Source organism: Tyto alba, unplaced genomic scaffold (genome assembly GCF_018691265.1).
Source record: "Tyto alba isolate M040663 unplaced genomic scaffold, T.alba_DEE_v4.0 Super-Scaffold_1, whole genome shotgun sequence".
NCBI lineage: Eukaryota > Metazoa > Chordata > Aves > Strigiformes > Tytonidae > Tyto > Tyto alba.
In genome coordinates, this window is record NW_024881261.1 from 32,794,646 (window position 1) to 32,822,281 (window position 27,636).

Below are 27,636 nucleotides of genomic sequence, written 5' to 3' on the forward strand. Positions count from 1 at the left end.
TCCCCCTCTTACCTTTCATACTGACTGATTAGCACTCGATAGTAACTCGTTTCTAGAGTTGTGGCATTTGTGTTTAGTGTCCTCTGCTAAAAGCCAATTGTTATTTGAAACAGCAGCTAGTATTCATCAACTAGGAAAAGCAGCAACTACATGAACCTGTTTGATGTTACATATGCTTCAATATTAACTAGTCTTGTGGTTCAGCTGTATTCAAACAGGTTTATAAAGATAAACCATTTCTGTACAAGCGAAGGTGTCAAGGGTGTTGATTCTGGGTTGCAAAAGAAAGGAAATGTCAGAAATTTCTCACCATCCGACTCTTTCTCTTCACATTACCATTCTGCCCAATGACAATAAAGCAGATCTGCCCCTGGGTCAGGAGACCATTGCTCTCGGTCCAGTCCAGTCCAGTCAGCACAACATCGCTCATCGCTGCCACAAGGCCTTTGCCTCTGGATGGGAGAAGCAGGGAAGATAGGGAAGCTGTGAATTACAGCTTCTAGGAGGAACACTGCATTGTAATCGCATCAGCTGCTTAACATCTGAGGATCACACTGATAGGATTAGACATCCCTGTAACTGAGTCTTGTCAACCAAGTAACAAAGAGCACACTTATTCAGCAGAACTAGAAGGCAGGAGGATCCACAGCATGTAACTACATTTTTGGGACTCAGTTGAAGAAGGTACCTAAACCCTGTGTTTGAACTTGGAAACCGTATGCAGGAGTGCCTCCCACCCCCAAAACCTGGGGAGGTCTTCAAAGATTATGTTGAAGCTCAAAACAAAACCTTAGGTTAAGGATTACAAGTGTCTGCCTGCACCATTTTTAAAACATTCTTACTTCAAAATACAGGATTCTCCCTTTACTAATTCCCAAACTCTGATTGAAATTTCAAACTTGAACTTCCATCTACTGAAAGAGGTCAGATGCAACTAGTGGAGCAGATTTCTCTCAAGAAACCGTTCAAACCATGGACAAAATAAAATTTGGAGATTTTTATGAAAGATTACATGCACTTATACATCACATTGATTTGGACTTCTGTGTGTAAATTACTTTCTCGAGGTAACCTCTTCTGGTAATCATTTTAACTAGTTTATTACATAAGAAGACTATTAAATACTCAACTGTGCACTATAGGTGAAATAGCATACCCTCAAAAACTAACCACATCAGTCCTTGTTCATCTGGAAACAATGCATTAAAATGTTTAGCTTTTCTATGTCTTTTTTTCGCCCCTCCTTTTCTTTTTTAATAAAAAAAAAAAGTCTCACGCTAAGAGCCTGCAAGTCTGTTGGAGAAAGACAGTTCCATGAGAAAACACCGTAAGCATAAGCATAGCCTCCCCCTTTCCCACAATTTCCTGTCTGTAGTCCTACAATTCTGCACAGTCAATGACTTAAACATACAAATGAACAGTCAGGAGAAACAGGTACTTATTAGAATTATGACTTTTATTCACTAGAGCAACACTGAGAAAAGAATTTTTACATACAGGTTTTTTTTAATCAACTTTACAAGCAAATTCCAATATACAGTATTTACTCTGGCCTGGGTTAAAAAACAAAAACAAAGCAGCAGGTAGTAAGGGTACCTCTTGTTTTAGCTAGTACTGAATTTTAGATTTCACTGACACTGGAATTACACTGTTTTTATTGGGGTGCTTTTACAATTAAGTAGGCAGTGAGCAGCTTTACCACAATAGTGACTGAATGTCCTTGATAGCATCGTTGTAAGATGACCATACTGAGACCTACCACCAGGATCATGTATCAAATCCACTCTGCTCAGAAAAAGCCACTATAACGAGATAAGGAATAGCTACAGAAGCCCAATTCAAGAACGGATTTCTATTTGTATGGCAAGATATATGTCCATATTGAGAGGATTATGTGCTCTGCAAAACCAGAAATAGTTCCCCCCAGAACATGCAACCTACACGAGTATGACACTTCAGAATGTGCATATGGTCATGACATGCAAACAAAGTAAATCACGCAAATGGTATTCAGTTTTCTAGCATGATTACAACAAATCAGCATTTAGATCAAGGATGAAATGAATTTTGCTTACCCATGATGCAGTCTAGTTACTACGTCTAGTCTCGCTGCTAGGAGATGTAAAGTTGAGGAACCCACTTTTTGGAACTATAAATTCAGTGCAGTTTTGGATTTTCAGGGCCTTTGTGATTATTTTGAGAAAGTCTAAAAGATAATATTGCACTTCTTTTCTCAAACAAAGAGATATCCTGGGAACATTATTCTTCAAAGGCTACGCTAGTCCTAGGGAACTTCTGCCACTGGCCTTGGCTGGCAGTAGGAAGTGCTAGCTTCAGGGAAGGGGAAGGTAATAATCTGGCTGCATCATCAGTGTTAAAATTCCACCGTTAAATTAAAGTCATTGCACAACAAAAAGTCAGTACACTATATGAATATTTTTAAACATGCTAGAGTGCATATCGATTCTGTGAAAGTGATGGGAAGATACCTTGGGAACGGCAACACTAGCAGGGAAGTTAGTTTCAAACAAAAGCCACACGCAGCAGGAGGCATCTAGATTATTTTAGGCACAAATCCAAGCAATAAAGCTCATTTAAAGTGCAATTCTGTTTTTTCTTTTGTGTTTATTCGCTTGTTAAAATGCGTAATTGCCTCTGTACACACATACTGAACAGTAGTTTAATACTTTTGTGAATATTGCACAAAAGAAAGAGAAATCAAAACAAAAAAAAATGGCAATAAACCAGTTTTAGAAACCTAAAAAAAACCCCTGAAGATACCAAATCTTTTAATTTATGCGTTTAGGATAATCTGCACCAATACTGATGATATACCTGCACCTTCCATAAGGTAGATATGTTACCTGGAAATACTTACTTAATCCCATTTCACAAGCTCTACACAGCACCCTCTTCCCCATCTGCCCCTAACCCCTGCCCTTCACTGAAGTGAAGCTCCAAACTTTGCTTCACTACTCTTCCAGTTGCCCATCTACTGACAGGCTTTGCTCGTACTCTGGCCTTACTAAACATGCAACAGAGCCTTCCCCAGTAAAGTCTGAAGAGCCAAAATATGTCGTTGTCTTGAGAGGGATGAGAGGTTAGCTGCTGAATACAAATTCATTTCAGGCTAGCATCTGTCTCATCTGTGATCAAATCCTGCTGTCTCCAGCTCAGTGTCTCACTAATCTGTCAGAAAAAAATGGGGAAATGCTATAACGAAGAATATAATCTATTTATGCTCCTTTAACACAGAAAAAAAAAAACCACAGGATAAATATACTTTTGTTCTTTTGGAAAAAAAATAGTTAAGAATTATGTTTTTGAATTAAAACCCTGATCATCTCTTTGCTTCGTTCCTTGGTTTTCAGTAAAGGTGCAGACAGATACATACCAATACTTTTATATGTAAACATAAAAACATTAACATCACTAAATCAGGCTGGTCATACCTCCAGAATAAGAAGCGAAAGAACTTGTGGTGAAACATCTCTGTCAATAGTACTAAGCGAAAATCATCTTTTTACACAATATCATATACAACTACAAACAAAATCAGCTTCTATTCAAGGAAGGTAAACTTAAAACCCACCTTCCATAGAAATCTATATGGACCAGAAAATGAACCATGAATCTGATCGTTCCCTCAGCAGTTTTTAAACTCCTGAGAAACACAGTTAGCTGCCAGGAGCTAGTTTTTAGGAATATAAAGTCCGCTTTATTTTCTTATCAAAAGTAAATGCTTACACTGAAGGCCATCTAATTCAACGCTTTTCAAGGAAAGAAAGATTTTTTCCTGGAGAGTAATTGTTACAGCAATCCTGAAATGTAGTTATTTTGATCCTATATCAACTGTAACAATTAATGTTACCCTTGTTACTTCTTGCTTACATTGTCTTTGCCTCAGTTAACAGGAAGTCCTGCAGGTCTCTTATTTCAGATTGATATAAGCAGTTCTGAAATAGAAACTTCCTCCTACCCATTTTCCCCCCAAGCTTTTTATTTTTCCACTTTGTTGTCAGTTAAAAGAATTTAGTGTGACAAATCCCAAGAACTTTCTTGGATCTTCATTATGTACTGAGAAATTCAGGTGAGATGATTATATCCTCCCATCCAACGAAGGTATCCATCAGGATACCTCTAGTTAAAGGGCTTATAATACAGAAGTTAATTACTGAACTTATGAAATGCCTATAACCATTCAATTTAATCCTCTCAAAGAAAATACTGTAATATGTCAATGTCCTATAGCCAAAGCCTAGAACAAACTATTACTATGTTTCATTTTACTAACATGATGTGCTGTTCCAGAAAAGATTTTGAGCAAAGTTACTGTTAATAGCCTTCTGCTGCTGATTTTAAAACCAATTCAAGAACAGGAAAAAAAAAAAAAAAAAAAAAAAAAAAATGATCAGAAACTTCCAAGAGACAGTGATGGGAAAGATGGGAAGAACTGGAGTTGGGGCAGAACATCATGTTTCTGGAAAGCTTCACTGGATATGCATATATTTAGCTCACAGCACGTGTGTCATGTTCCCACAGTTAGACCATGAAGTGCATATATTTCCAGACCACTTTCAGAAAATATACTTCTCCTAGAGAGCAGGAAAATGGTTTTTTGCTTTATTTCCCCAAAAAGCTCCTTCCCAGTTATCATGCACTACTTTAGAAATTACAAAAAAAAAAAAAAAATTTACAAAAAAATCCAAACCCAAAATAAACTTCTCTGAAAAACTCTCAAGAGTACCAGCTCTGGATTAGGATATAATAGGATTGCTCAAAGCAAGTAAGTGGGCTTTTTTTTTTTTTAATAGTTCCTTTCTTAAAACAAGTTTTATTCTATAAAATAGTTTCAAATCCTTACACATATGGCAAAGTTTGTGCAAAATTTCAAGTCAGGTACTTCAGAGTCTTTCAATATTAAACAGAAATCAATAAATATAAGTAGTACAATAAAAGTTTTAAAATATTAATTAAAACATATGTTGTGGAACCTTGACTTCGGTGTTACAGACCCCTTATTCCCAGAGGCTCCCTACTCACCAATTCATAAGAGCCTGTATTGGCAGGTTTTGCACAAGTTTCCTTAGCAATGCATTTCAAGAATCTACCCAGTAATGTGTCTATTCAACACAATAAAAATATACCACAGTCTTTTAACAAATGACGATGTTTAAGAGAGAAGATTCATTTCACCCTGTGAAATCTGCTTATCGTCTGTGAACAGTGAAAATGGGATAAATAAAGAACAGAGCAACTTCAGATTACAGCAAAACAAAACAACCCAACCCACCCAACCCAACCCATCAGATTAAATAACATTAAATATGTCAAGTCTTGAGATAATGATAAATACAAGGATTTTTGCATAGGCCTCTGGAATACAGAGTCAGAACTATGGCCAATAAAACATTTGCTAGTAAGCCTAATTTTCTACCACTCTAACCTGACCAGCACTCAGAACCAAGAAGTTAAACTGAATAGTAATTTCATTGTCTAATAACTCCAACAGAGGTAAGAAATGATTTCTGCCATCCTGAAATACATACTGCAGCATTCTTGGAGTCATGGTCACCACAGACTTCAGTATTTGCTTAATTACCAAGATCACTGGGCAACACAATTTTTAATACGGACCTACAATATAATAAAACACTCTCAAGAGAAGCTGCACAGCTCGTAACAGGATGGAGTTTGCAAACACTAAAGAAAGATGCTATTTTCAGTATTCACTCAGGATTTGCAGGCTATAGATAAAGTAGCCTCAAAGGCAGTAAAAACACAGCAAGTAGTTTAATGTATGGCATCATTCAATGAGATGTAGGTACGTTCTCAATGTGTCTTTGGCTTAGGGAGGCGAGAAAGCCGACTAGAGGGCAAACTATCCCCAGAATGCGAACCAGCATTCTGAGTTTGCACATTTTCTTTTCTCTGTACCAGTGGCTTTGGGATGTTAGTCTTCACACAGGTGTTTTGAGGCTCTGGAGATACAGGTGTGGATTTTTGACTGCTCATTTGCTTAGATTTAACAAAGGACATAGTTGGTGGGCGAAGTTTAGACACCTTCTGACTCTGTTTACCCTTCAGGTTATCCTGACCAGATGTTGGCTGTAGCTGAGTCGAACTACTTAATGGTAGAAGCTCACGTTCCTTGGAAGCAGCGGAATGATTTGCAGATCGTGCGAGAACGGCCATTGTAGGAGGCACTAAAGCATTTGGGGGCTTTGCGATTCTTAAAGTCTTTGGCTGAGAAGCCTGGTTTGTGAATGAGGGTTGACTCTTCATAGCTAATTCAGTCTGCACCTCTCTAGCATCAGCTTGTGTAGAGGTCTGACAACAGGAACGAGACGATAGTGTACCTTCTTTATTCCTAGTCACCTCTCCAGGATCTTCAGTATTTTTCTTTTTCAAATATTCCAAATATGATGCGTTCTCATCTTTTACGTTTAACTGTATGCTCGTTAAAGAGTTTACATCATTCAGGCTATTTGTGAGAGAGACATTTGCAGCATTTTGATTCTGATTGCTACTTTCATGCAGACCATGTTTAGGATATTCACTGTGGGCCTCGATATGTGGCATTTTTATTAATTTTCCCTGGGCGAGGTCTGTGGAATTGGGAAGGCTGCTGGAAGGCTGTAGTACTTGAGGCTGTCGAAGAGAAAAGAATACAATAATATATTAGGCAAAGAAAAGACCAGATAACATTCTGAATCGAACGTGCGCTGACTGGATGCTTGATAAGGGCTGTATATCTGGTTTTTTAAAATCAAAACTTTGACTTCAGCAAAACAGGATGGTTCATGGGACAGGTACAAATGTGACTTGTAACTTAGGTGGAAAAAAATTATACCAGCACTGAAATACACAACAACATAAAGACAATAAAGAAACTGATTACCTTAAAGAACCATGAGAAAAGCATGGTTGATGGTTGCACCTAAATCTGCAGGACAGCTTAAGAATGGCACAGAAGTACTGATCAATTCGGACTGAAGTGCTTAATGAACAAACGCAATGGCTACCAGACCATCTTTTGATTTCTACTCACTGCATACTCAAGTTAACTATCCCAAACCTTTCATCAATGTTCTATACTGTACAGGCAGGGAAGGAGTTTAATGGACCACATGAATTTACAGTGCATTTTCCTTGCCTTACTGAGGTCAGAAAATTTGATAGAGGTATGTTGTATTTCGGCTACTGATTAGACTTAGGTAATTGTTTTATCTTGAACAGATCTCAGATGGGCTGATAAAGAAACAATCTTCAACAAGGCAGTAGAACAGACTACATGGGAAGCTAGAGATATATACTACTACACTGTTAACCAAGGGATAAAGATAACTTAATGAAGATTTAGATTTTAACAGAAGGTACAATCTGATCAGACATCTATCAAACAACAGAATTGACAGTACATCTTCTGGGTCATTTTTATTTTCTCTTTGCTCTTCCCTGTAAAAAGACTTTAAAGATTAATCTGTGCACTAGCTTCACAAACACATCCTAGACCTGCAACTTGTATACAGATCTCAGAAGAATTATTAAAAATTCTGCAATTCATGGCAAACCCCAAAACCTATTAAAACTTAAACCATAGTTTTAGGCAGTTTCAGGTTTGGATGATTTTTCTCATTTTCTTTATCACAGAGGGGAACTGAACTACAAGCTCGTCTTATCCCTAAACTGCTTGAATTCTTACCAGCTGATAGGTTGCATGTACACAGTGAACAGGCTTATAATATTTATTTAATAATGAAATATAGCCCCTGTAAAAAAGAAGTAATGTTTCTCTTTAAGAGATTTGACTAAAAATGTCACTTCAGTCACTCCCTTGAATTACTTCTAAATGAGAAAGCCAATTATTTGATTTTTCTGGTGGTCTTCACTCTTCTTAGAGACAGTAGGAAGAATGTAATGATAGCTGTGCATGCCAAGTCCTGTTACATTTCTAGGACAATAGCACATCTAGAGATTCTTTAAATTTTCCAATTTTTTTCCCCTGGCAGGATTACCACCAAAAACTGTATCCTCAAAATTCCTCATGAATTGAAAAAAAAAAAATAATGGCAATGAGAGAAATATCAAGGTTTCTCAATCTAAATGAGAAATATACCAGTTCTACCTGTAAGCAAAGGCAAGATCTAAGCTGGACTAGTGACATCATCAAGTGATAGGCAGGTGATACATTGAGCAGTCTGACTAAGATTGTTTTGGAAAGAGGGAGAAGGAAGAAAAAAAAAAAACCCAAACAAAAAAAAAGCCTTCAAAATGGTGTCAAATGAGTATCAAAACATTATTCCTTACATGACCAAAACTAGCGTAACTTTGTGAATCCTTCTTTATCAAGCTACCCTACAGGAAGAAAATACTCAACACAATTAATAATTCAGTCTATTAAGAGAGTTATAGCTTAAAAACCCTGAATCCTCCAGATATTTTTGTCATTTTTCAGTGTTTATGTAGTGGGTTACAGAACTCATTATTCTTCCAGCTTAGAAGCTAACAGTCAGATGTTAGCCAAAATTGATCTGAGACCTCACCTGCAAAAACAAAACTGCTAAAAATGAGTGCAGAAACCAAAGCAACATATTCCCGATTCCCACACAAATACCTCAACAAATAACTGAAGTTTTCTAATCCTACTTGAAGTCAAAAATTTGTACATTTATAGCAAACAGAATTGTGTCAAATTCTAATATGTAAAAATAACCCTAGAAAGGGCTCCTAAATGCCAGTCTTCAAAAATGCAGATAAATATCAAAGCATTACAAATCCTAACTTTATATCGAATAATCGTAGTTACACTAATCAGCAAAATTAAAAATTTCTAAGCTACAGGAGAAACTAAATTTGTATGGAAAGTTGAGTTAAACACAGAAACATCTGAAATACAGCAAAGCAGCAACCTTTTGATAATGCTACCTGCAGTTCTTTTGACAAAATCTAGGTAATATGAGAGCTTTTCTACTTGGAAAATTTTGCATTTTTACACATACCAATAGTTAGATACATGTTTTCCTCATTATCCTTCATAACCTAAAGAAGTTTAAGCATCTCAATATCCAGAAAGGTAGCAATTCAAAGGTAGAAAACAGCTACGTGCTCAGAATTATGGGGACAATAAAGCGCTGGTATCATCTTTGCTAAGATGTTTTAAATACTAATTTCGTATCTCAAGTTAGTCAAACTTTGTCCAATTATAGATTGTTATATATTCAAATTGCAATATGCTTTAACATTCAAGATGACACTGAAAGCAGAAAAACACCACTTCCAAAATATGCAAGTAGCAGTTCACAAGGTATCTAACACCGAAAACTGCATTATCATCATCCACAGCTGACATTTTTGCCTCATACACAGGTTTTCCTTTTATTAGGAAATTCTTAATAAATTATGACCATGTTGTTAGTCAAAAAAACCCAACTAGGAGAAGGACTAGTACTTGATGAATTCCAACACAAGGAGGGGGGAATAGAAAGAAAGAAGCATTCTATCCTCTAGGCACAGTATTTTATTTCATGGAAGTCTTTAAAAAAAGTTTGTCCTCTGCATTGCTTTAAGTGCACTTTTGAGAATATTTCAGGGTGGGACAGACTGTGACTTGGTATAGATTATCATGCTAACCAGACTTCTACTTTTGTCCCATAAAGAAAATATTCAGGTGGACAAAAACCTGCATTCCTTTGGGATGCTCCTAAAATGTAAAGTTGGGCTCTAAAACATTTTGAGTACAATGTAACTGAAGAAAATTAGTTCTCCCCAAATCGAAAGTACACTAAGCAAAACGCTATGTGCACATGCTCCTTTTTGCACAACAAAGAAACAGGCTTTTCTGTACCAGCAAGAGCTTCAGTCCTGTATGTATTGATGCACCAAAAAACATCACTAAATTATAGTCCCTACCACATTAGCTTAAGAGATTTTTCTCTTAATTCTCTCAAGTAAAACTGGCTGTTATATCATCCAGAGAAAAATGACAACATATCCACAAAGAGGGTTACCAGAACTACATAGTTATTGAACCACTGAGATTGTATTAGCTTTGTATGGGAAAACTGAGACAAGTATGTTATGCTGATAAAGAAGTTAAATCAGTGTGGTCATGACAGTGATATTCACTGCAAGATCACTACTTTAAAACTCCCTTCAGTTTTGCTTTGGTTATTTTCTCTCTCTAACCTCAATCCCCATCTCGATTCCCTATATAATACCCCTGTAGAACGAAATGAAGGCATATTCTCCCTGCAGTATTTTGAGAAACGAGGAAAGTGAAGCAATGAGAAATCAGAGAACTGCATGCACATCTCCGATAGACATGCACCATGCATAGGGGGAAAAAAAAAACCCAACCCAAAACAACAGTGAAAATGCATGAGGAGGAGATGGGAAGAAATCTGAAGTTGTACTGTACCACGCTTTATCACAGAAGTAATGGACTAACTTCTCAACTCCTTGCCAATGGCATAATGGGAAAGCAGAGACAAGAAAAAGACAAGGACAATGATGTCAGAGGACCAAGACAAAACAATGAGCATTTGCCGTGACAGAACTGCAACTTTTCACCATTTAAATTGCAATTACATTATCCCCCATTGGTTTATAATCCACCTTCCAGAAACAATGGTAGCAATAGTGTTTAAGTAATGCAGTACAAAGATTTATAGCAAGACCTGCACAGAATACCTTTGCTCTTATAACTTGAAGTCTTTTAACACATTTAATCTCTTACACTTCAAATGCTGTTTAGAGCTGTAACTAGAATTTGTGTGTATGATTACAACTGTATACATCAAAAATATTTGCATCCATGCATATACATGTTAGATATCTAACAATGAACAACAATGTCATAAGATACACTGCATTGCATATTTTGGCCGTGTTGCCCATATTGTTTCATAACCCATCTTTCTAGCAACTTGCTTGAGCTGGAAGCGACTCCAAACTAACAGGGTTTCTTTTTGGAGGAGGGATAGGGATGGGGATGAAGGGGCACAAACCCTGCTACCTAAGTTTTCAATTTTCTGATCAGGTTTGACATGCCTTATCTCACTGCCTTGGCAGCGAATAAGCTGTCATTTCACAGGCCTTCATCTGAAGACAGCCTTGATGAAACGCTATACTGGAAACCTCTCATTTTCTACCTCTGGAAAACCTCACAATTTCACACATTAAATCTTTAGCACTGGCCAATACCCTCATTTTGGATTTTTTTTTATCCCCCCTGCCTTTTAGCTAGCTATATTATACCCGTATTTCAACGCTGTAAAATAGGATTCCACACTATGTAGTATGACTTCAAATAATGATACAAGAGCACCCTCATTTTTTCTAAAAAAATCACCATTCACCACAGCACGAGGGTAGTAAAATAATCAGTAATGCGGCACAGCATTATTCTTTTTCTTCACAGTCTGTATAGAAACCCCAACTTAAAGAAAGCAAGCCTGTCTTTCTCAAAGAAAAATTACTGAAAGTAATATGTAACTACATCAAGGCAGGTATTTCATCCATAAATACAGATGTATGTGCAACAAACACACAAATGTCATCACATGTAAAATTAAGTTTTGTTTCTAAATATATACTTAGGTACAAGACACTTTTTTCTTGAAGTCCAATCTGCAGCTACCCAACTTGGAAGAATGGAGTTTTTCTTAAAAGAAAGCTTCATATATCTGAACACTCCTTTCTTAGAACAAAAAATTACTTACAAAGGACAGAAAAGTAATGATTCCAGGGCATTTTTAATAATTTGTCACTCTCAACATGAGTCAAAGAACTTCCAAGATAATATTCTGAAGCAACTTTGTTTTGCTAACACTGACACTTGTACACTCTACAAAGAACCTGAATCAGTCAATGAAGATTTGGAAACAATTAATAGTATTAAGCAACATACCTTTGTTTAAAAAAATGCATGAAAAATCAAAGCCTCAACCTGATGTACAGTCAATATGCATACAGCAGCTTTCTTGCTGATGATAAAAAGGTATGTGTCAACTGCTAGTATTGCTTACATTACCTTTATTTGTAATGCTTACATACAAAAAGTCTAAATACTTTTTCCATAAAGTGCACAGTAAGTGGAGATGTGAACAACTGCAATGCTTGAGTGACAAATCAGTTTTCATCAGCATTTCTGTGTGCAGAAGGACTTGGGGCTAGGGGCCTCAAGAAAGTAGTACAATATTCTTGTAATACAACAAGAGTTCATAATTAGTTAATTGAGAATGTGTATTCTAAATAATGTGTTTCTAGTGCTACATCATTAAATCTCCAGAACAGAAATGCAAAAGCTTTACATTGTATCAAAGAAAGTTTGCTATGTCATCCAATTTTATCCTCTAGCCAAAAAACAGAGTAAGCGACTGTTACACAAGAGTTGAGTTCAAGACACATATGGGAGTTATAGGAATAAAAACCATATACATTTGTTCCTAAAATGACAAATTCGTGTACTCTTATGAAGGTGTTTATGAAATACGAAATGCAGAACTGTTTCCAAGGCTGTTGAAACAACATGAAGTTAAGAAATGTGAAAGTATTAAAAATTAATTCTCATTAAAAGTGCAAAACATACGTCAGCTCCTAAAGTGTGTTAACAAAGTGCAGTGATGTGGTAAATTCATTGAGCAAGTTAAGCAGCAGGTATGCTAGCACTGTAGCCAGTGGTAATAGAGAAGAAGTGTAAGCATATGATAGTATTGTAATAGCAGGGATATATTACCCATCTTGTACAGCAGCAGTAAAATTATATCACATTATATAAACTAAATATGAACAGTTTACAGATTTATACCCTCATAATCTACAGTGCTTGTCAGTGATCTATGTATCTATCAGGTATCAACAACATAGTGAAGAAACCTGCAGTATTCACAAGCGCAGATGATATTTTAGGTTCAGGATCCAGAAGTTAAAGAAAAAAATGCTTGAATTCCAAGACCTCCAGACAGAAAGCAGCCAAAAACTGAGACGACTTCATGCTCCCATCAACTTCTCTGTATTATTGCAAACATTCACTTTAAGGCTGATTTCTTATTCTCTGTGGTAATACCCAGCTCACCACTTGCCTGGAAACCCCATATTTGGCATTCCATACTAGCTCAAAAACCAGCAGACTGGAAACCACTGAACCAAGGGAAGAGGTAACGTGGGAAAAGAAGGATGCTAGTGATAATTCCAGTAATGTTCTACTTTACGGGACTCTTCACAGAGTGAGAAATCACTGATTTTGCAAGACTGAAAATGTCCAAGAAACCTCCTAATTGATACTGTATTTTTATTCCCAGTATTTATCTTTTGATCAAACCTAAGACTTAAAGAGCTAGGAACACTCAGTTATAGGTAACATTTATTTTCTTCAGCAAAATGTAAATTATAGTTTAGGTAAATTAGTCAAGGGCAAGTTTTCATCTGCTTTATTTCCTTTACTAGTAATTGATAGAATTTTAATGTATAAGATGTATACTAGAAAATCCAACCTGCTTTAGAAATGGAAGTTTGCTGCGGCATCCCTGAATAAGAAGCTGCTGCCGTTAGTGGAGGAATGAGGTGAGGGCTCAGAGAACTTTTAAGAGCTTAGCAAAGTTTTCTTCTTCAGCTAAGCAGTCACTATGAACGACGTGACACCAGAGCCACACATCTGGCAGCTCAGACACCCCTGACTCTCCAACCAGTAAGCCCCAAAGCCATGACATTTATATGCTTCTCAAGTCTAAACCTATCTTTTTAAACTCAGAGTCTCTGCTGACAGGACAGCAAATTAGCCAGGCTGTGCTACTGCTGGCCCTCTACCCAGAAACAGGAGATGTGATGATCAGCTTTAAGGGTTCTATGTTCATTACGCACACACACACACAGAGTCCCCACAGCAAACACCACAGAAAAATGAAGCACATCCCTCCATTGCATAGAGAGAAGCCCATGAAACAGGCTGTGCATTCCTGATGAGTCATTTAAATGAACATTGTCACAGAAACATCAAGAGAGTATTTGAAACACAGTTTACAAAATACAAGGTATTTTTTTCTTGTACTTGATATAATTTAGGATTATTGCAATCTGAAATATACGTAAGTTTAGTTTTCCAAGGTGCAGCTTACTCTTCAGATATCCACTGGCCCTGGAAATCTTGGTTTCCATAATTTTACTTTTTCCTTTATGTTTTGTCCAAATACACTCTTGGGCTTCGCTAGACAGTCAAACACACTGTAATTCTCAAATTACAGCACATTTAAAAAATATAACTTTAGCTTTATCAACCAGTTATATTTCTTTGAACAATTATCTGTTTATATTGCAATACCAAAGCACAAAATAAGACTTACCATTTCTCTATGTCTACGTAAGCATACAGTTTTAAAATCAGCAATTGTCTTTTGTTTTGCAGATCCAAGCCAAGAGAACAAATGCATCTTATATCAGCCCACACTGTAGCTAGCACATAAGGAATGTTAATAAATCATGCAAGTTTCGCAACAGCCACTTCAATGTATTAGAAGCATTTTTATAACAAATACCAAGATGGAAAAAAAAAAATTAGTTTCAGGGAAGCCCTTCTGAAAAGTTAAGAAAACTTCTCATGAGAGGCAATGAAAACAACACTTTCTCACCAACACTTTTACGTACATCCACAACATATTTATGCAAATACATCCACATATGCACACGTGCAGACTTATGAGCAAACAGAACACAAACAGGATAGTATATTACAGCCATGAAAAAAAGGGAAAATGCAGCAAGCAAGAATTATGTGAAGACTGGAAACAAGGGCCTGCTCAGGTTTGCCTGAAGAACAGCTGAAGTAAATCAGCGTTTAATAACTGTTATAAAGCTGTAAGTTGTAGCTGCTTATACACTGGCTGAAGGAAGCATTTTGGTTAGCCACAGACTATTGTGTATGCCTGTAAATCTGCCTGAGAAAGGAGGCTACTACGAGATGAACAGTGCGTGCAAAAGGGGAAGCTTCTACTGGAACACAGTGAGGGAGATGAGTGAGAGGTACAGACTCACTCTGTCTGCGGTGCGGTGGAACAGTCCGAGGGATGCCCTGGAATGAGCCCTGCCAGGGAGAGAAGGAAGGAGCAGAATACCCACCCTGTGCAGAAAGAGAGAGGGGGAGAAGTATAATAAAAAAAGAGAACAGGGAAAAACAAGACACCAAAAAGCCACACCATTCTTTTTTTTTTTTCCCCCAGAAAGGTATCATTATGTTTCCCAGTTGTTCTACTTCGTAAAAGTAAACGCTACATGCTGCTAAAGCAGAGAGGAAAAACCACATTATGATGCCCTACACTGGTCAGAAATCTTATGAAATACCTCCGTCTTTATTCAATATACTTGCACACATTTCTGTTAAAGATGTTTTTAAGGGAAAAGCATAGAAACTGAGCTTTTAATGTTAAAAATACAGGCTAAAAATTGTATTTTTACAGCTTTCAAAAATGTTTTTAAAATGCCTCACCAAGCAGTAAGTTGCTGAATACTAATCTAGTAGAAAACCAGTCAGCTTTGGTTTACAACAAAGAACTTCTAATGCATAGCAACAGATTTTCTAGCAAATCCTGATGCTTTAGAGTCCACTCATATTTTGATAGTGTTACTGAATGTGTAAGAGGAGAGGTGATATAACTGTTTTCCTTGCACTTTGCTCTTGGAGCTTGCGTATTCCATTACCGGATCAGAGAACTGTGCACATCAATGCCATGCAGGGTTTGCCTGTCTGATATTTCAGATCACCACAGAAGTGACAGACTCTAGTTGCTGCACTCTCAAAACAAGAAAAAAATAATTTTATGCAGCCTATAATTTTCTCCATACCCTTACCTTTAAAAGAAATCTATCCAAGCTGGAACTGCCCTCTTAAATCACAATCTTGATTTCCTATTTCAGCAAGACAGGTTTAAGTCTTTATAATTCCTTCATCATTTAGCAGCTGAAAACTTCTGCTTTTATGAGTTCTGGAATATTGGTGCTAACAATAAAGACTGCCATTGCCTCCTGGCTCCCAGTAACTAGAAAATACCAACAGCGACCAGTTGTAGCTATTTTTTCAGACAGCAGGCATAAGATATCTGAACAAACATCTATATCATAGAAAACATTAATACAGTTTGCCCCTCCTGTCTAGCTTCTTTGCTGGAACATTTGCTGTAGATCATTCTGCCAGGCTTGGACAAACAATAAAGTAGTATTTTATTTCCATGCTCCTTTTAAAAGAACACTAAGCATTACGTTATTTCTATAAAGAAATATTCTGCTTTTATTTATCCTAGCAACATTTTTAAAATTCCATGACCCTCCAGTTAACTTAATCTAGTTAGATTTTATTCACCACTATTCCAAGTTTCAGTACTGCTGAACATTAACACATGCATTTCACCCAGTCTTAGAATTTTCTATCCAGAACACTTTTAAACTAGAAGAGAAAATAAAGAAAAAAATATCTGACAAGACTTCTTGATTCTTCTTCAGAAGCTGAGATAAAACAATTACTGGAACAAAACCCAAGGAAAAAATGAAACAAGTTCTTTAATCTGATTACCTCTAGATAGAGATATTGATTACCTAACATGTTCCTACAGTCCTCCATCAGTAACCATTAGTGTCAACACAATTTTTAGACTGCTACATGAAAGCACAACATTACTAGCTTCAGTCAAGCAATATGACAAAATAATGTAATACACTGCATCAGCTGAGTAGGTATTAAATACAGAAATATTCCTGGGAACAAGACTAATCAATCAATGGTTGATGAGACATTAATAAAAGCTTCAGATTTTCACAGCGCTGTACAAAAGAACACTTCATTTTTCAGGCTTGTTCAAATTTCATCCTAAATTGCATCAAGGTGGTAGAACAATAACAACACTAACAACGTCGTCTTTCCATTCTCTAATTGTAACTGAATTTCCAGTTAGTAAAAAGCACAGTATGATCAGGCATAGGTCTCATCTTGCAAAGACTTCGAGTCAGCAATTGGCTTTTTCCAGACTTCTTTGAAAATTTTCATGCATTAAATTCAGAAAGGAGGTGAAAATTTTAAATCCTCTCCCTTCCTCTCTCTAAAAAGAGAGATTAAGACAAGCACAAGACAGCTGAGCTACATAACAATTATGATACCAGTGTAAAAGCAAAGAAATATTTAGATGTCTTGATACATTACAGTAAGTTTTAAGCATCCATATTAGCACTTCAAAGCGCAGCACTAAGTACAGTCTTCTCAACAATTCTTCACAGTATTTAATCATTACTCTGACTGGAAAAGTAAATGAAAGTGCAAGTCACTTCCTTCACTGTTTTGCCCACTAAACTGAACAGCTGTCTAGGCACAGCTCAGTCCCCTTCTCCCAAATGCTGGAGAATATCCTATAATCTGAGAAGCAGAAAAACTAGCTCTTCCTCTGGCAGGAGTCTTCAGAGTTTATACTGATTTGTACAGACAGACCTCAAATAAATACCAGATTTCTTATTTGTAGAAAAATCGTAACAAGCATTGTTTAATTGTACATCAAGTAAGGTAAGTAAAATCAAGATGAATTCAACCAAGGACCAGGAAATAGAGCTTTGGGAATTTATTACGATGGGTGTTATGACTTACACTGATTTTACAGATTATACTTTGTAGTGATCCTGTAGATACAGCACATTAAGAGATAAGTACCTGCAAATAAGCCTGGCTTATGTAAAGATGACTTTTCTTTTAATAGTATTATATAAAACTCCAGCAGATTTACAAAGCCTTCTCCTTTAAATAACTCACATCCATCCCCTTCTATTACTCAAATGTGTGCTGAGGTTCCCAAGAAATCCAAAGAACAGGAAAAGAGAAACACACACTAATAAGCACATCTGCTCAGATTATGGTACATATTAAAAACACAGAAAATGTGGCAGTTTCCCCCTAAATACAGGGAAAAAGAAAAACCTGAATCATGATTTATGCTTGAGTATTAAATAGTCTATAAAACTCATAAGCAAGCAATGCTAGAATTGAAAGATGAGAACATGACTTATCTCAGCTTCTATAAAAAAAAAAAACACACAAAAAACATCTGATGACATTCTTCTGGGTTCTGAAGCCTAGTTTGATGCAAGTTCTTCCACTTGCACTTTAATGTTAGACTGCAGTCAGAACAGTTCCTCCCCCAAGCTGTTATGTGCATCCAGCCACTAAACTTAAATCTCATTCCTCTCATTTCCCCAATATTGGAATTGTGAAATAGCAAAAGCATCCCAAGAGAGAAGTGATTCAGAATTTAAACACAAGGAGAAACAAGAGACTCAGGAATGGAAAAAGTAAGATCAGCCGAAATAAAGCAGCCTACAAATCAGAACCAAGCGATGAATGTTCGTCAGAGATCCCGATGAATCGAACAACTGCTGCTGAATGCTTTAGGAAGTTCTGGCCCTAACTGCACTGGAAAACCTGCTTGATTTGAGTTTTTTATTAACGACTACTATGAAGATATTAAGGCCAGAGTTTCCCATTGCTATGAAGAGACCTCAACCTTAGAGTAAGAAATCACATGAACAAAAGCAATCACATCTGCCATAAAAGGACAAGAGAAATATTTCTAAGCTATTGCTGCACAGTAATTTCAGGCCAACAGCCAAATATCCCAGCTCTTTTCCCAAGGATACACCAATATTCAAAACTGCTACTACTTTAAAAAAATCTTTTCTGCTGCAGTAACACAAATGCAGGAAAGATCCATTTTTATCCATACAGCTGGAGCCTTCGAGCACTTCAAAGAGAAGACTTTTGCTGTGTCTCACCTAGTATTGCTAGTTATCTCATACAAATTCAGAGTTCCAGATCACGAACAAACCTAGAATGACATCCTTCAAGTATCATTGCAAACAAGATGTCTTTGCAGCAGTCTCTTCTTGTTAGCCTAGCATCCAGAAAGAGATTATGAATGAGCAGTTCTAACATGCAATAGTCCTTTTGAAAGTATTCAGGTAAAAAAAAAAAAACAAAAAACAAAAAACCAAAACACCAAACCAAAAAACCCAACAAAACCAATCAAAGCAGTCTTATGTGCTGGTTTACACTACATTAACAATAATTGCCTGTGAAAGGTTTAAAGGACCTAGTTACGCACCTAGTTACGCAACAGTTATGCACTGCCACTGTAAAAGCACAAGAAACAGATACACAACATGACTATCCAGTCCAGCTATGGTTCTGTCTGACCAAGAATGTACGTTACAATGGATCAGCAAGCAAACAGCAGAATACTGGACAACAAGAGAAACCTAGGCTGAATGTGAAGATAAACACTAATATAGTGACTAGGCTTCAAAACCTGGAAGTTTAAATTCATAGTTGCAGAGTCAAAGCACAGAGGAAACTTAAAGGCTACGGTGGAAGGATTTTATAAAAAAAAAAAAAAAAAAAAAGGAAAGAGCATACAAAGACAGCCTAAGTATTATAAAGGTTCATCAAAACAATTGATGTTGAAGGCTTTGGAATGTCAAACTGGAACAATACTCAAATGGAAGTCAAAGAATATTTCAGTGCAGAAGTAGAGAAGAGATGTAGCAAACAAGAATGTACAAGCTCCCATGCAAACTGAGGGCTTTTTTTGTCATTTTACCTGAGACAAAAGTGAACTTGTATACACATTTAGGAAGCAAAGCTTATTCTCATCATTGTGTACTGCTCTGATACCAAGGAGAAAAATAAAAATCAGCTTTTACTGTTCGCTATCTACTGTTGCAGGGCATAGGAAAGCACCTATGAACTAGAAGTTATGTCATCCTAAAGAACTGGACCTCAGGGATCAGCATCTTTTACAGACATCTTCAACTAAATTCACGGCTTTGGAGTTTGCTTGCTCGTCTTTTACTCCTCCGCATGTACAACCAACCTTTCCAGTCTGAGATGCCAAATAATTTGTCAACATAAACTTGACATCTAACCTCTTTACCCTCAAAATCTTAAAAATAATGTCAGTATGTAGTATTGCAGAAACAATGCTGCAAAGCCTGTGAGACAACTGTGGCAACGGATGCTCACCTTCTTTGTTGACTTGGACCATCAACATAAATTTCTTCAGGTAATTTTATGTTCAATACCTTCTTCCAGGTTTTGTTTTAATTTTTTTTTGTTATTGTTTTGTTTGGTTGGTCGGTTGTTTTTTAATAATATTTCCCTCTAAGTTATCATTGTCTATATGAACAGTCAGAAATTACCTAAGTTTTGAGCATACTGTCAGGACACTACTTACAGGAAATACCATGTAACAGACACAGTAGCTAGGAAATAGGTAGCTACCTATTAATTCTTAATAGGCCCAATTTTCAAAACATTGACTTTCAGCCACTTGGTTTTATTAAATGAGTATTAAGTTCCAAAGATTAACCTAAAATTTTAAAGCTTTTGTTTGTGTACATATTTACCTTTAAATAGAAAAAAACCCTAGAAGTATTTTCAAATACTGTGGTCCCTAAAGAAAATAACCCCAGACAAGTTTATAATCACATTAGGATGGGCCATTTTCTAGAAATATCTACTAATAAAGAAACAAACACAGTAAAACATGACTTTTTAGAAAGAGTATGCTTAATGATACTCAGTTGTCTATTTGCTGGGAAAAGCAGGAAGGGACCATAAATATTTGCTATTTCAAATGGACAGTAGAACTGCAATAAATTGTTGCGATTCATACTGTCTTAAAGTCCTAACTGAAATATTTTAATAGCTAATTTCCACCCTTACTGTTTCCCAGTTTATTCTAGCATCTATTTCTTACAAAACACTACATTAACGGTGCTTGTTAAACGTGTTTCTGTAAGCATTTAAAGTATTTCTTGAAACAGTAAATTACTGTGTGTTCCTAGACTGTTATTTATGCTTCAACAATCACCACATAGTATCAGTTCTGCTATCATTCGTAAACTGTCAGAATAATCTTGAAAGTTGTAATAACCAGCTAAATTAACTTCCTGATATTCACCATCATCTGAAGTGACTGGCAGGTCAACACTTATAAGAAAAAAATGAAATAGCCAAATATTCATCAACTTTGATAACTATTACCAAGCTTAAAGAAGAAAAAAAGCTTGTATGCCTCTAACAAGCTATTCTCTCATTGCCAAGACTTCAGTTATAATTCTGTTTTTAAATATGTAGTCTATATAAAAACTTCATGATTTCATAAACATTAACTACACTTCATGACTCACACCACATTTAGGACCAATAAACCTGATTCTTCCCAGCCTGCACACTCAGTTCAAGATCATTATATTAAACTGAACAAGAATGTTAATAAAGCAAAACAATTTTTTTTTTTTTGTAAGAGTATATTTTATTTGTGTGACTCCTGCTGTTTTCATTTTTTGTATTCCTACCTCAAGAAAATAGAGCCAATTATCTCTACTTTCTATTGTAAGTGATATTTTATGTCATTGGGCTCCAGATGAACAATTATTTCATGCCAAGGTTTTTCCTACATTTATACTTCCATTAAGCTATGCAAGGAAGCATACAAATGCATGTTAGCAGAGGAACTAATAAACCAGAAAGCTGAAGTCTGATCACTAGAACTGAAACTTGGCTACAAGACTATTGTCCTCCTTTAAATAATGCCACATATTAAGGAGCTCCTAGCAATTTCTGTTTGTTTACAGAAAGTCTGTAACTTAAATATGCAAATGAGAAAACACAAAAAGACCCCAAACCCCACACATTCTGCCCAAAACTTTTCAGCTATCATTTATAAATAAAAGCTCCTAAAAAGCAGTGTTTTTTGAAAACTTGTCAATACTTCACTGATTTTCCTAAATGCTTTATCACTTTCATGAGAAATTTTACATGGAGATAAAAATACTGAGGTGTTGTAATATGCATCTAATGATCATATGCCTACACATATATGTACATGTATCACACATATGTACACATGTATCCACACATATGTACACATGTATCCACACATATATCCAACCATAGCAGTGGTGGGTTTGTTTTTTTTTTTTTTTTTTTTGTTTGTTTTTTGGTTTTGTTTTGGTTTGGTTTTTTGTTTGTTTGTTTGGGTTTTTTTGGCTTTTGTTTGTTTGGTGTTTTTTTGTTGTTGGCTTTTTTTTTTTGAATAATATACACTCCCTTAACCTGACCCTCCTCATGACAAAAAGGTATCTTTTTGAACAAAACCACCAAATAACTTAAAAGAAACATACTGACCAACCTGACAAAACCAGACAATTGGGCTAAATGACACCCTTTACCTGAGGTAACTCATATTCCCCATCTTCTCCAATACCTTTGTCTTATCAATTAATGCCACACTTGCTCCAACTAAAGCTTCTGTATTAGCAACTAACTTTCAGTGGTTAATAATCTGTTTCTGAATCTATGTAGAAAATGAGATCAGAAAGAAAGGAACGTGGAAACAACAATAGCCACTAACATAGTAACAGTATCAACACAGAAAAATATCAAATGAACGTCACATATGAAATTAAAACTTGGGAAAAAGAAACAATACAAGAGCTCAAAAGCTTCAAAAAACAGGAAAAGAGAAACATGGAATAAATAAAGACATTGCACACACATCTTCTGGAATAGAGGTGTCAAAGCAAACTGGGAGCTAATAAACGTTATGATCTTTTGACATTGGGTTCTTACCAGACAGAAGATGGTTGAGAAGCATGGTCTCAACAGGATAGAGCTGTTTGCCAGCAACTGGTGAACATACAGAATGGTGGTATTTCTATCCTAGCACTATATATTTAAAAGGCAAGGCCAGGTTGGACGGGGCTTTGAGCAGCCTGGTCTAGTGGAAGGTGTCCCTGCCCGGGGCAGGGGGGCTGGAACTGGATGGTCTTTAAGGTCCCTTCCAACCCAAACCATTCTGTGATTCTCTGAAAAAAGTAATTTGAGAAGGATAGCAGAGGTGATTTACCTTTACTACAGTCTTACATCAAATAACTCAAGGGAGAGTAAAAACAAAGAAACAAAAAATCTAACCCATTTTTAACCTTTCAAAGAAATCTCTTAGGATTCTCTAGCTAAAACAGTAGCTTCAAGATCCAAAGACTATTCGCTGATGTCTGACAAAAGGATTGTTTATCATTCAAAGGTAATTTCTTATTAGCATATTATATTAAATATGTTCCTCCTCCCCATCTTACGTATTCTATTATTGTTCCATGAAAAATGTAAGTTTTATATAGTGGAATAAAATGTGATCCATGCAATAACATATGTGAATGAAGATGTCCTTTGTCAAAGTGATTTTCACCCAATTTTTTGATTGAGTCAAGTTATTCAAATCAATGATAAAAATAAAAGTAAATAATTTTTTTATAAATATTAACTTTTGTATTTACACTTATGGACTGAAACTTAAAATACACTGTTGCTTTTCCTCAGCAAATGTGAGAATACCAGCAATGAAACTTTAACCACGAAAATAACCAAATCCAGATAACTATGCCTTTAACATCAGGTTATAGGAAAATATCTTAGGTATGATTAGATATACAGCTTGGACTGACCGCAACTTAAATAGCGCAAATGGTGACTATTTTAAGAGGAGACTTCCAAATTTTAATCGCTTATTTTGAAAGAAATGTTTGTAATAAATGTTTAAATAAAAGGTTGCAAAAGAACGCAAGGTATGCACAGCAGGAAGGATACCACTCTCACATAGAGCATAGAACCTCTTAAGGCCAGGCCAACTTGTGTGACAGCAAAAGTAATAGAACTGGGGAATGGAATGCAGAAAGCCTAACTGAGAAGGAATGGCACATTTTACTCACAGAACTCCTCCTCCAGGAGGTTTGCGTAAATTTATCAGCATATGCGCACGTTGTCCCTGTAGATTTTTGACTGTCTTTCTGGCAGTTACATCTAGTGGCCTTAAGCGCCCCCAAAAAGAGAAAATGGAAGGAGAATTTGTTAGAAAACAACTAAGCCTCTTGAAAAACACAGTCAAGACCCAGTGTTCACTTAACAGTACAGCACAATATATTTAAACTGTAAAACCTATTTTTCAGTTACTACAGTAATTCGGTATATGACCTAGCAGGGAAGAAGAGATTTCCTTGAAGAAATCTTTGAAGCTGATGGTAAGGATGAGACTAAGCATACTGAAAAAAAATCAACACTTATTGCAGAATACAAGACATTTTTTTTTGGTATACTGTCATCTGCAATTCTGTTGTTTAAGCAGCAGAGCAGAAAGATAAATCTCAACTTTTCATTTTTGTTTTAGAGGGAATCACCACCTGCTAGACAGGGAGAGAATGAAGGCCATAGATCAGTTTCAGTGCACATATATACAAAAGCACATGCTAAACATTTAATTAGAGATTTACAGTCACAGAAGACCGTCTCCATCCATGATAAATAAATGTGGTGTGCAACTCTCGGCATCTCAGCTACCCAACCTTTAAGATCTTGCTATGGCTCGAAAACGTGGGTCTATTTTACAAGAATTGACAGAGCAGGTGGAAGTAGATTCACCAGAATCAAATGCAGAGATACGCATGGCAAAATCCAGAGTTAATTTAGAACAAGATCAGAAAGGTCTGCGTTACTTTTGCTTAAGGATTTATGTGCCTGCCTGAGCCTGATTTATGATGGAAGTACCCCCAAAACTTTTATTTAATTTAATCTTACTATTCATCATGCTTTGTTTTGTTTTTTAAAAAAAGAATCAACTTTGAATATTACCTTGCTCAGCTTAAAAATCTATGGTGGAAATCTTTAATAATAATAGACAGTAGGGGAAAGGAAAGGGAGGGAAATAAAAAAACCAACAAAATGAACTTCAGGCAGAAGGATAGGCCCAATATTTGTTAATTTTTAAAATACTTTGACCATAAAGTGCTTTATCTTTGCTCACTGTGATTTCTGAACAGCATCTAGAATTTTACGTTCAAAGTTTTTGTTTTTGAAATGAAATATATTTAACAATCGTGTAAACATCCTTGGTTAGTTCCACACATACAAACCATGACTGACCTACAGAATTAAAGATCCCAGGTGTATAGCTACAAACACATGTAGAATGAGTCTGCTAACTGAATCTTTACAGACCCATGAGTTTGGTGGGTCTAAACAGAACCCAAATCTACCTTTGTTTTAATGGAAGTGTCAGAAAAAAAATTAGATGTCTAACTCTCAAAGCCTTCATAAGAATTACCTATTGAAGTTACACTCTGTAGTGCACATTTGGTATTTTGTTAAACATTTAGCATTATACTTACAAGTTGATGCTCTAATTGGTTGATTGTTTCATCCTTTTTCTTCAGCTCATCTTTAAGCTGCCTGATCTCATTCAGCAGATCATCCATCTGCAATAGAACAGTGGGCAATACGAGGTTTTCTGTAAGTGCTACACAACCTAAATCAACATGTCTATAGACACGTATTACATCAGATGTTCATGGAGAACTGGCAGTAACATTAGCACATGCTTTCCTCGTCTTATTTGCATGGTGTGATGGCTGCAGGCATACAATCTGAAGAATGAAGAAGTTTGACTAGAAGTCTCTTTAAGAGGCTGAGTTGAGCTGACCCATTAAATTTTCAATATATGTCAATAAATCAGCTGCATTTTTGATGCAGCAATTCATCTATTGTACAAGTGACTGACATCATGTAGATTAACATCCCTAGTCAACAAACACTACCTACACTCCTCTCTATCCAACAACAGAAAGTACTGAAGCTTAAAGGTTAAGTGAATTGCTATTTAAAAATCATTAACATAAAAAGATAGAAACAAGAAAATAACCATCTAGAAAGAAACATAACTACATACATTGAATGCAAAAGGCACAAGTAGTTTGAATACATCCTATTTAAAACTGAATACTTAAAATAATGATGTGAAGTTCAGAAACTAAAGATTTGGTAAATAGGCAAGAGTAAATTTCTTAATTTTTCATCACAAGATAATTTTAATGTAGTCTATAATTGGGCCATTATAGCTAGGCCATAAATTAAGGACATACTTCCATTTAGTACCATACATCTACTATTTCAGTTTCACTGAAGACGTTGTTAGTTACTGCTTTAGGACAACACCCAGACCAATTTGTTGTGCAATTTTTCAAACCATAGGACAGTATCAGTTGAAGAATTAACAATTCAAAATCTCAGATAAACTTAGCATTTTTTTTGTTAATAAGTTAAAAAGCAATAGTTTTTACTCTATGAATTAAGACTAAGATTCTAAGATTTTGATGGAGGTGACTGGAAGGACAAGCGGAACAAATACATCAGGCAACAATTAAAGAGAAAAGAAGGCCTAATTGCTAACAATGTAGAAACCAGGGTTGCTGAAGGATGATGCATATGGATCTATAGCTTTGGCAAACCTCTTACAAATTGAAACCAGGATTTAGAAAGATGACCTACAAACAGGAATAAGATTGGAGGTGTTCCTTCCTTTCAAGAAGTATTTCTAAGTTCATTATATCTTCAGAAAGTATTTTCCCCCTCCCAAAAGTGCAGGTTTAGTGACCTTTCTATACTGGTTCTACAGTAAGAGCCTCAAGCAATTCCATAAAACCTTACCACTGTAGGACGTACAACACTAGAAGTCTGCAACCATAAAAGATGATCCTTTTTGGAATATCCATTGTGATTGCTTCTTCCTTTAATACCCATTCTAAAACAATAAACTCATCTTTGACTTTGTGGGGTTCACGATGTTTTTAAGTTACATCTGCAATGCCTGCATTATCTCAGGGAAAACTTACTTTAGATGAAAGGTATTTTAAACTGAAGTGAACAATAAAAGTAATGAAACAGAGCAAGTAATTGAGTAAGTATGGTAAGATTACATTGCAAAGCAAAAATTGTCTTCAAATTCTAATACTTCTCAATCAGACAGAAACGTTTTGAAAGAAGTTGCTCTAGAGCTGTTAATTCCAACATCACTGCTACAAATACCAAAGGAAAGTTATTTTTATTATTTAAACTGTGCTAACATTAGTAAGTATGTATTTTTAAAGGTCAAACAAACCCTTCTTTTTTGAGAAAACTGAAACAATAAAGTATATAAACATTTTCTAGGTTTGCATTTAAATAGAAGAAAGAAGCAAGTGGCACTATTTCATAATGACATGGTTTTTGATTTGTGTTTTTTGAACACAAAGAGGGTTTAACAACAGGTAGAGTAAATCAGTGTCATTTACCTTAACAGTTGACTCAGGTTCTTGTGGTTCTGGACTTGATGGAACTGAGAGTGGGATGTCCTGGAGTGACACATTTTCATCATTCTAACAGAGAACAAAAACAATAACAGAAGCTCAAATTACTTGCTGAAACAACTCCCTTGCAAACTTGCTTTCAAAGATGGAGACACATCACCTCTCTGTGGAACCTGTTACAATGTCTCACCTATCTCACTGTGATTTTCCTTTTTTTATTTTCCCTGATATGAAAGCCTCCCTTGCACACGTACAGTGCCCAAATTAGGGCCATGACCAGGCTCTCTCCCTCTTTTCACAAAACTGTAGGAACAGCTGCAACTATGTCAAAATGCACAAAAATGTGTTAAAAACTGTCCATCATGTTCAAATGTATTATATCAGGAAGGAACGGTGATGCTACACGACTTAAAAAGCTTCATTTTCTTCAATATCCAT

The 27,636-nt window shown here is 36.0% G+C and overlaps 1 protein-coding gene across 10 annotated transcripts in view; it reads right to left on the bottom strand.

Annotated features, from left to right (window-relative positions):
• Window positions 1-1,435: 1,435 nt before the first annotated feature.
• Window positions 1,436-27,636, bottom strand: part of CCSER2 (coiled-coil serine rich protein 2) — a 74,880-nt gene continuing 48,679 nt past the window's right edge. For 6 of the 10 annotated variants that reach the window (XM_042787880.1, XM_042787892.1, XM_033004272.2 and 3 more), the window contains 4 exons: window positions 27,184-27,267; window positions 25,246-25,332; window positions 23,794-23,892; window positions 1,436-6,651 (listed from right to left, as the gene is read on the bottom strand). In XM_042787880.1, the coding sequence (XP_042643814.1) occupies window positions 5,833-6,651; window positions 23,794-23,892; window positions 25,246-25,332; window positions 27,184-27,267 (1,089 nt within the window). In that variant the 3' untranslated portion in view covers window positions 1,436-5,832. Of the gene's footprint in view, window positions 6,652-10,420; window positions 10,461-15,030; window positions 15,116-23,793; window positions 23,893-25,245; window positions 25,333-27,183; window positions 27,268-27,636 lie in introns of all 10 variants that reach the window. The other 4 variants (XM_033004277.2, XM_033004275.2, XM_033004276.2 and 1 more) reach the window with 3 other exon arrangements.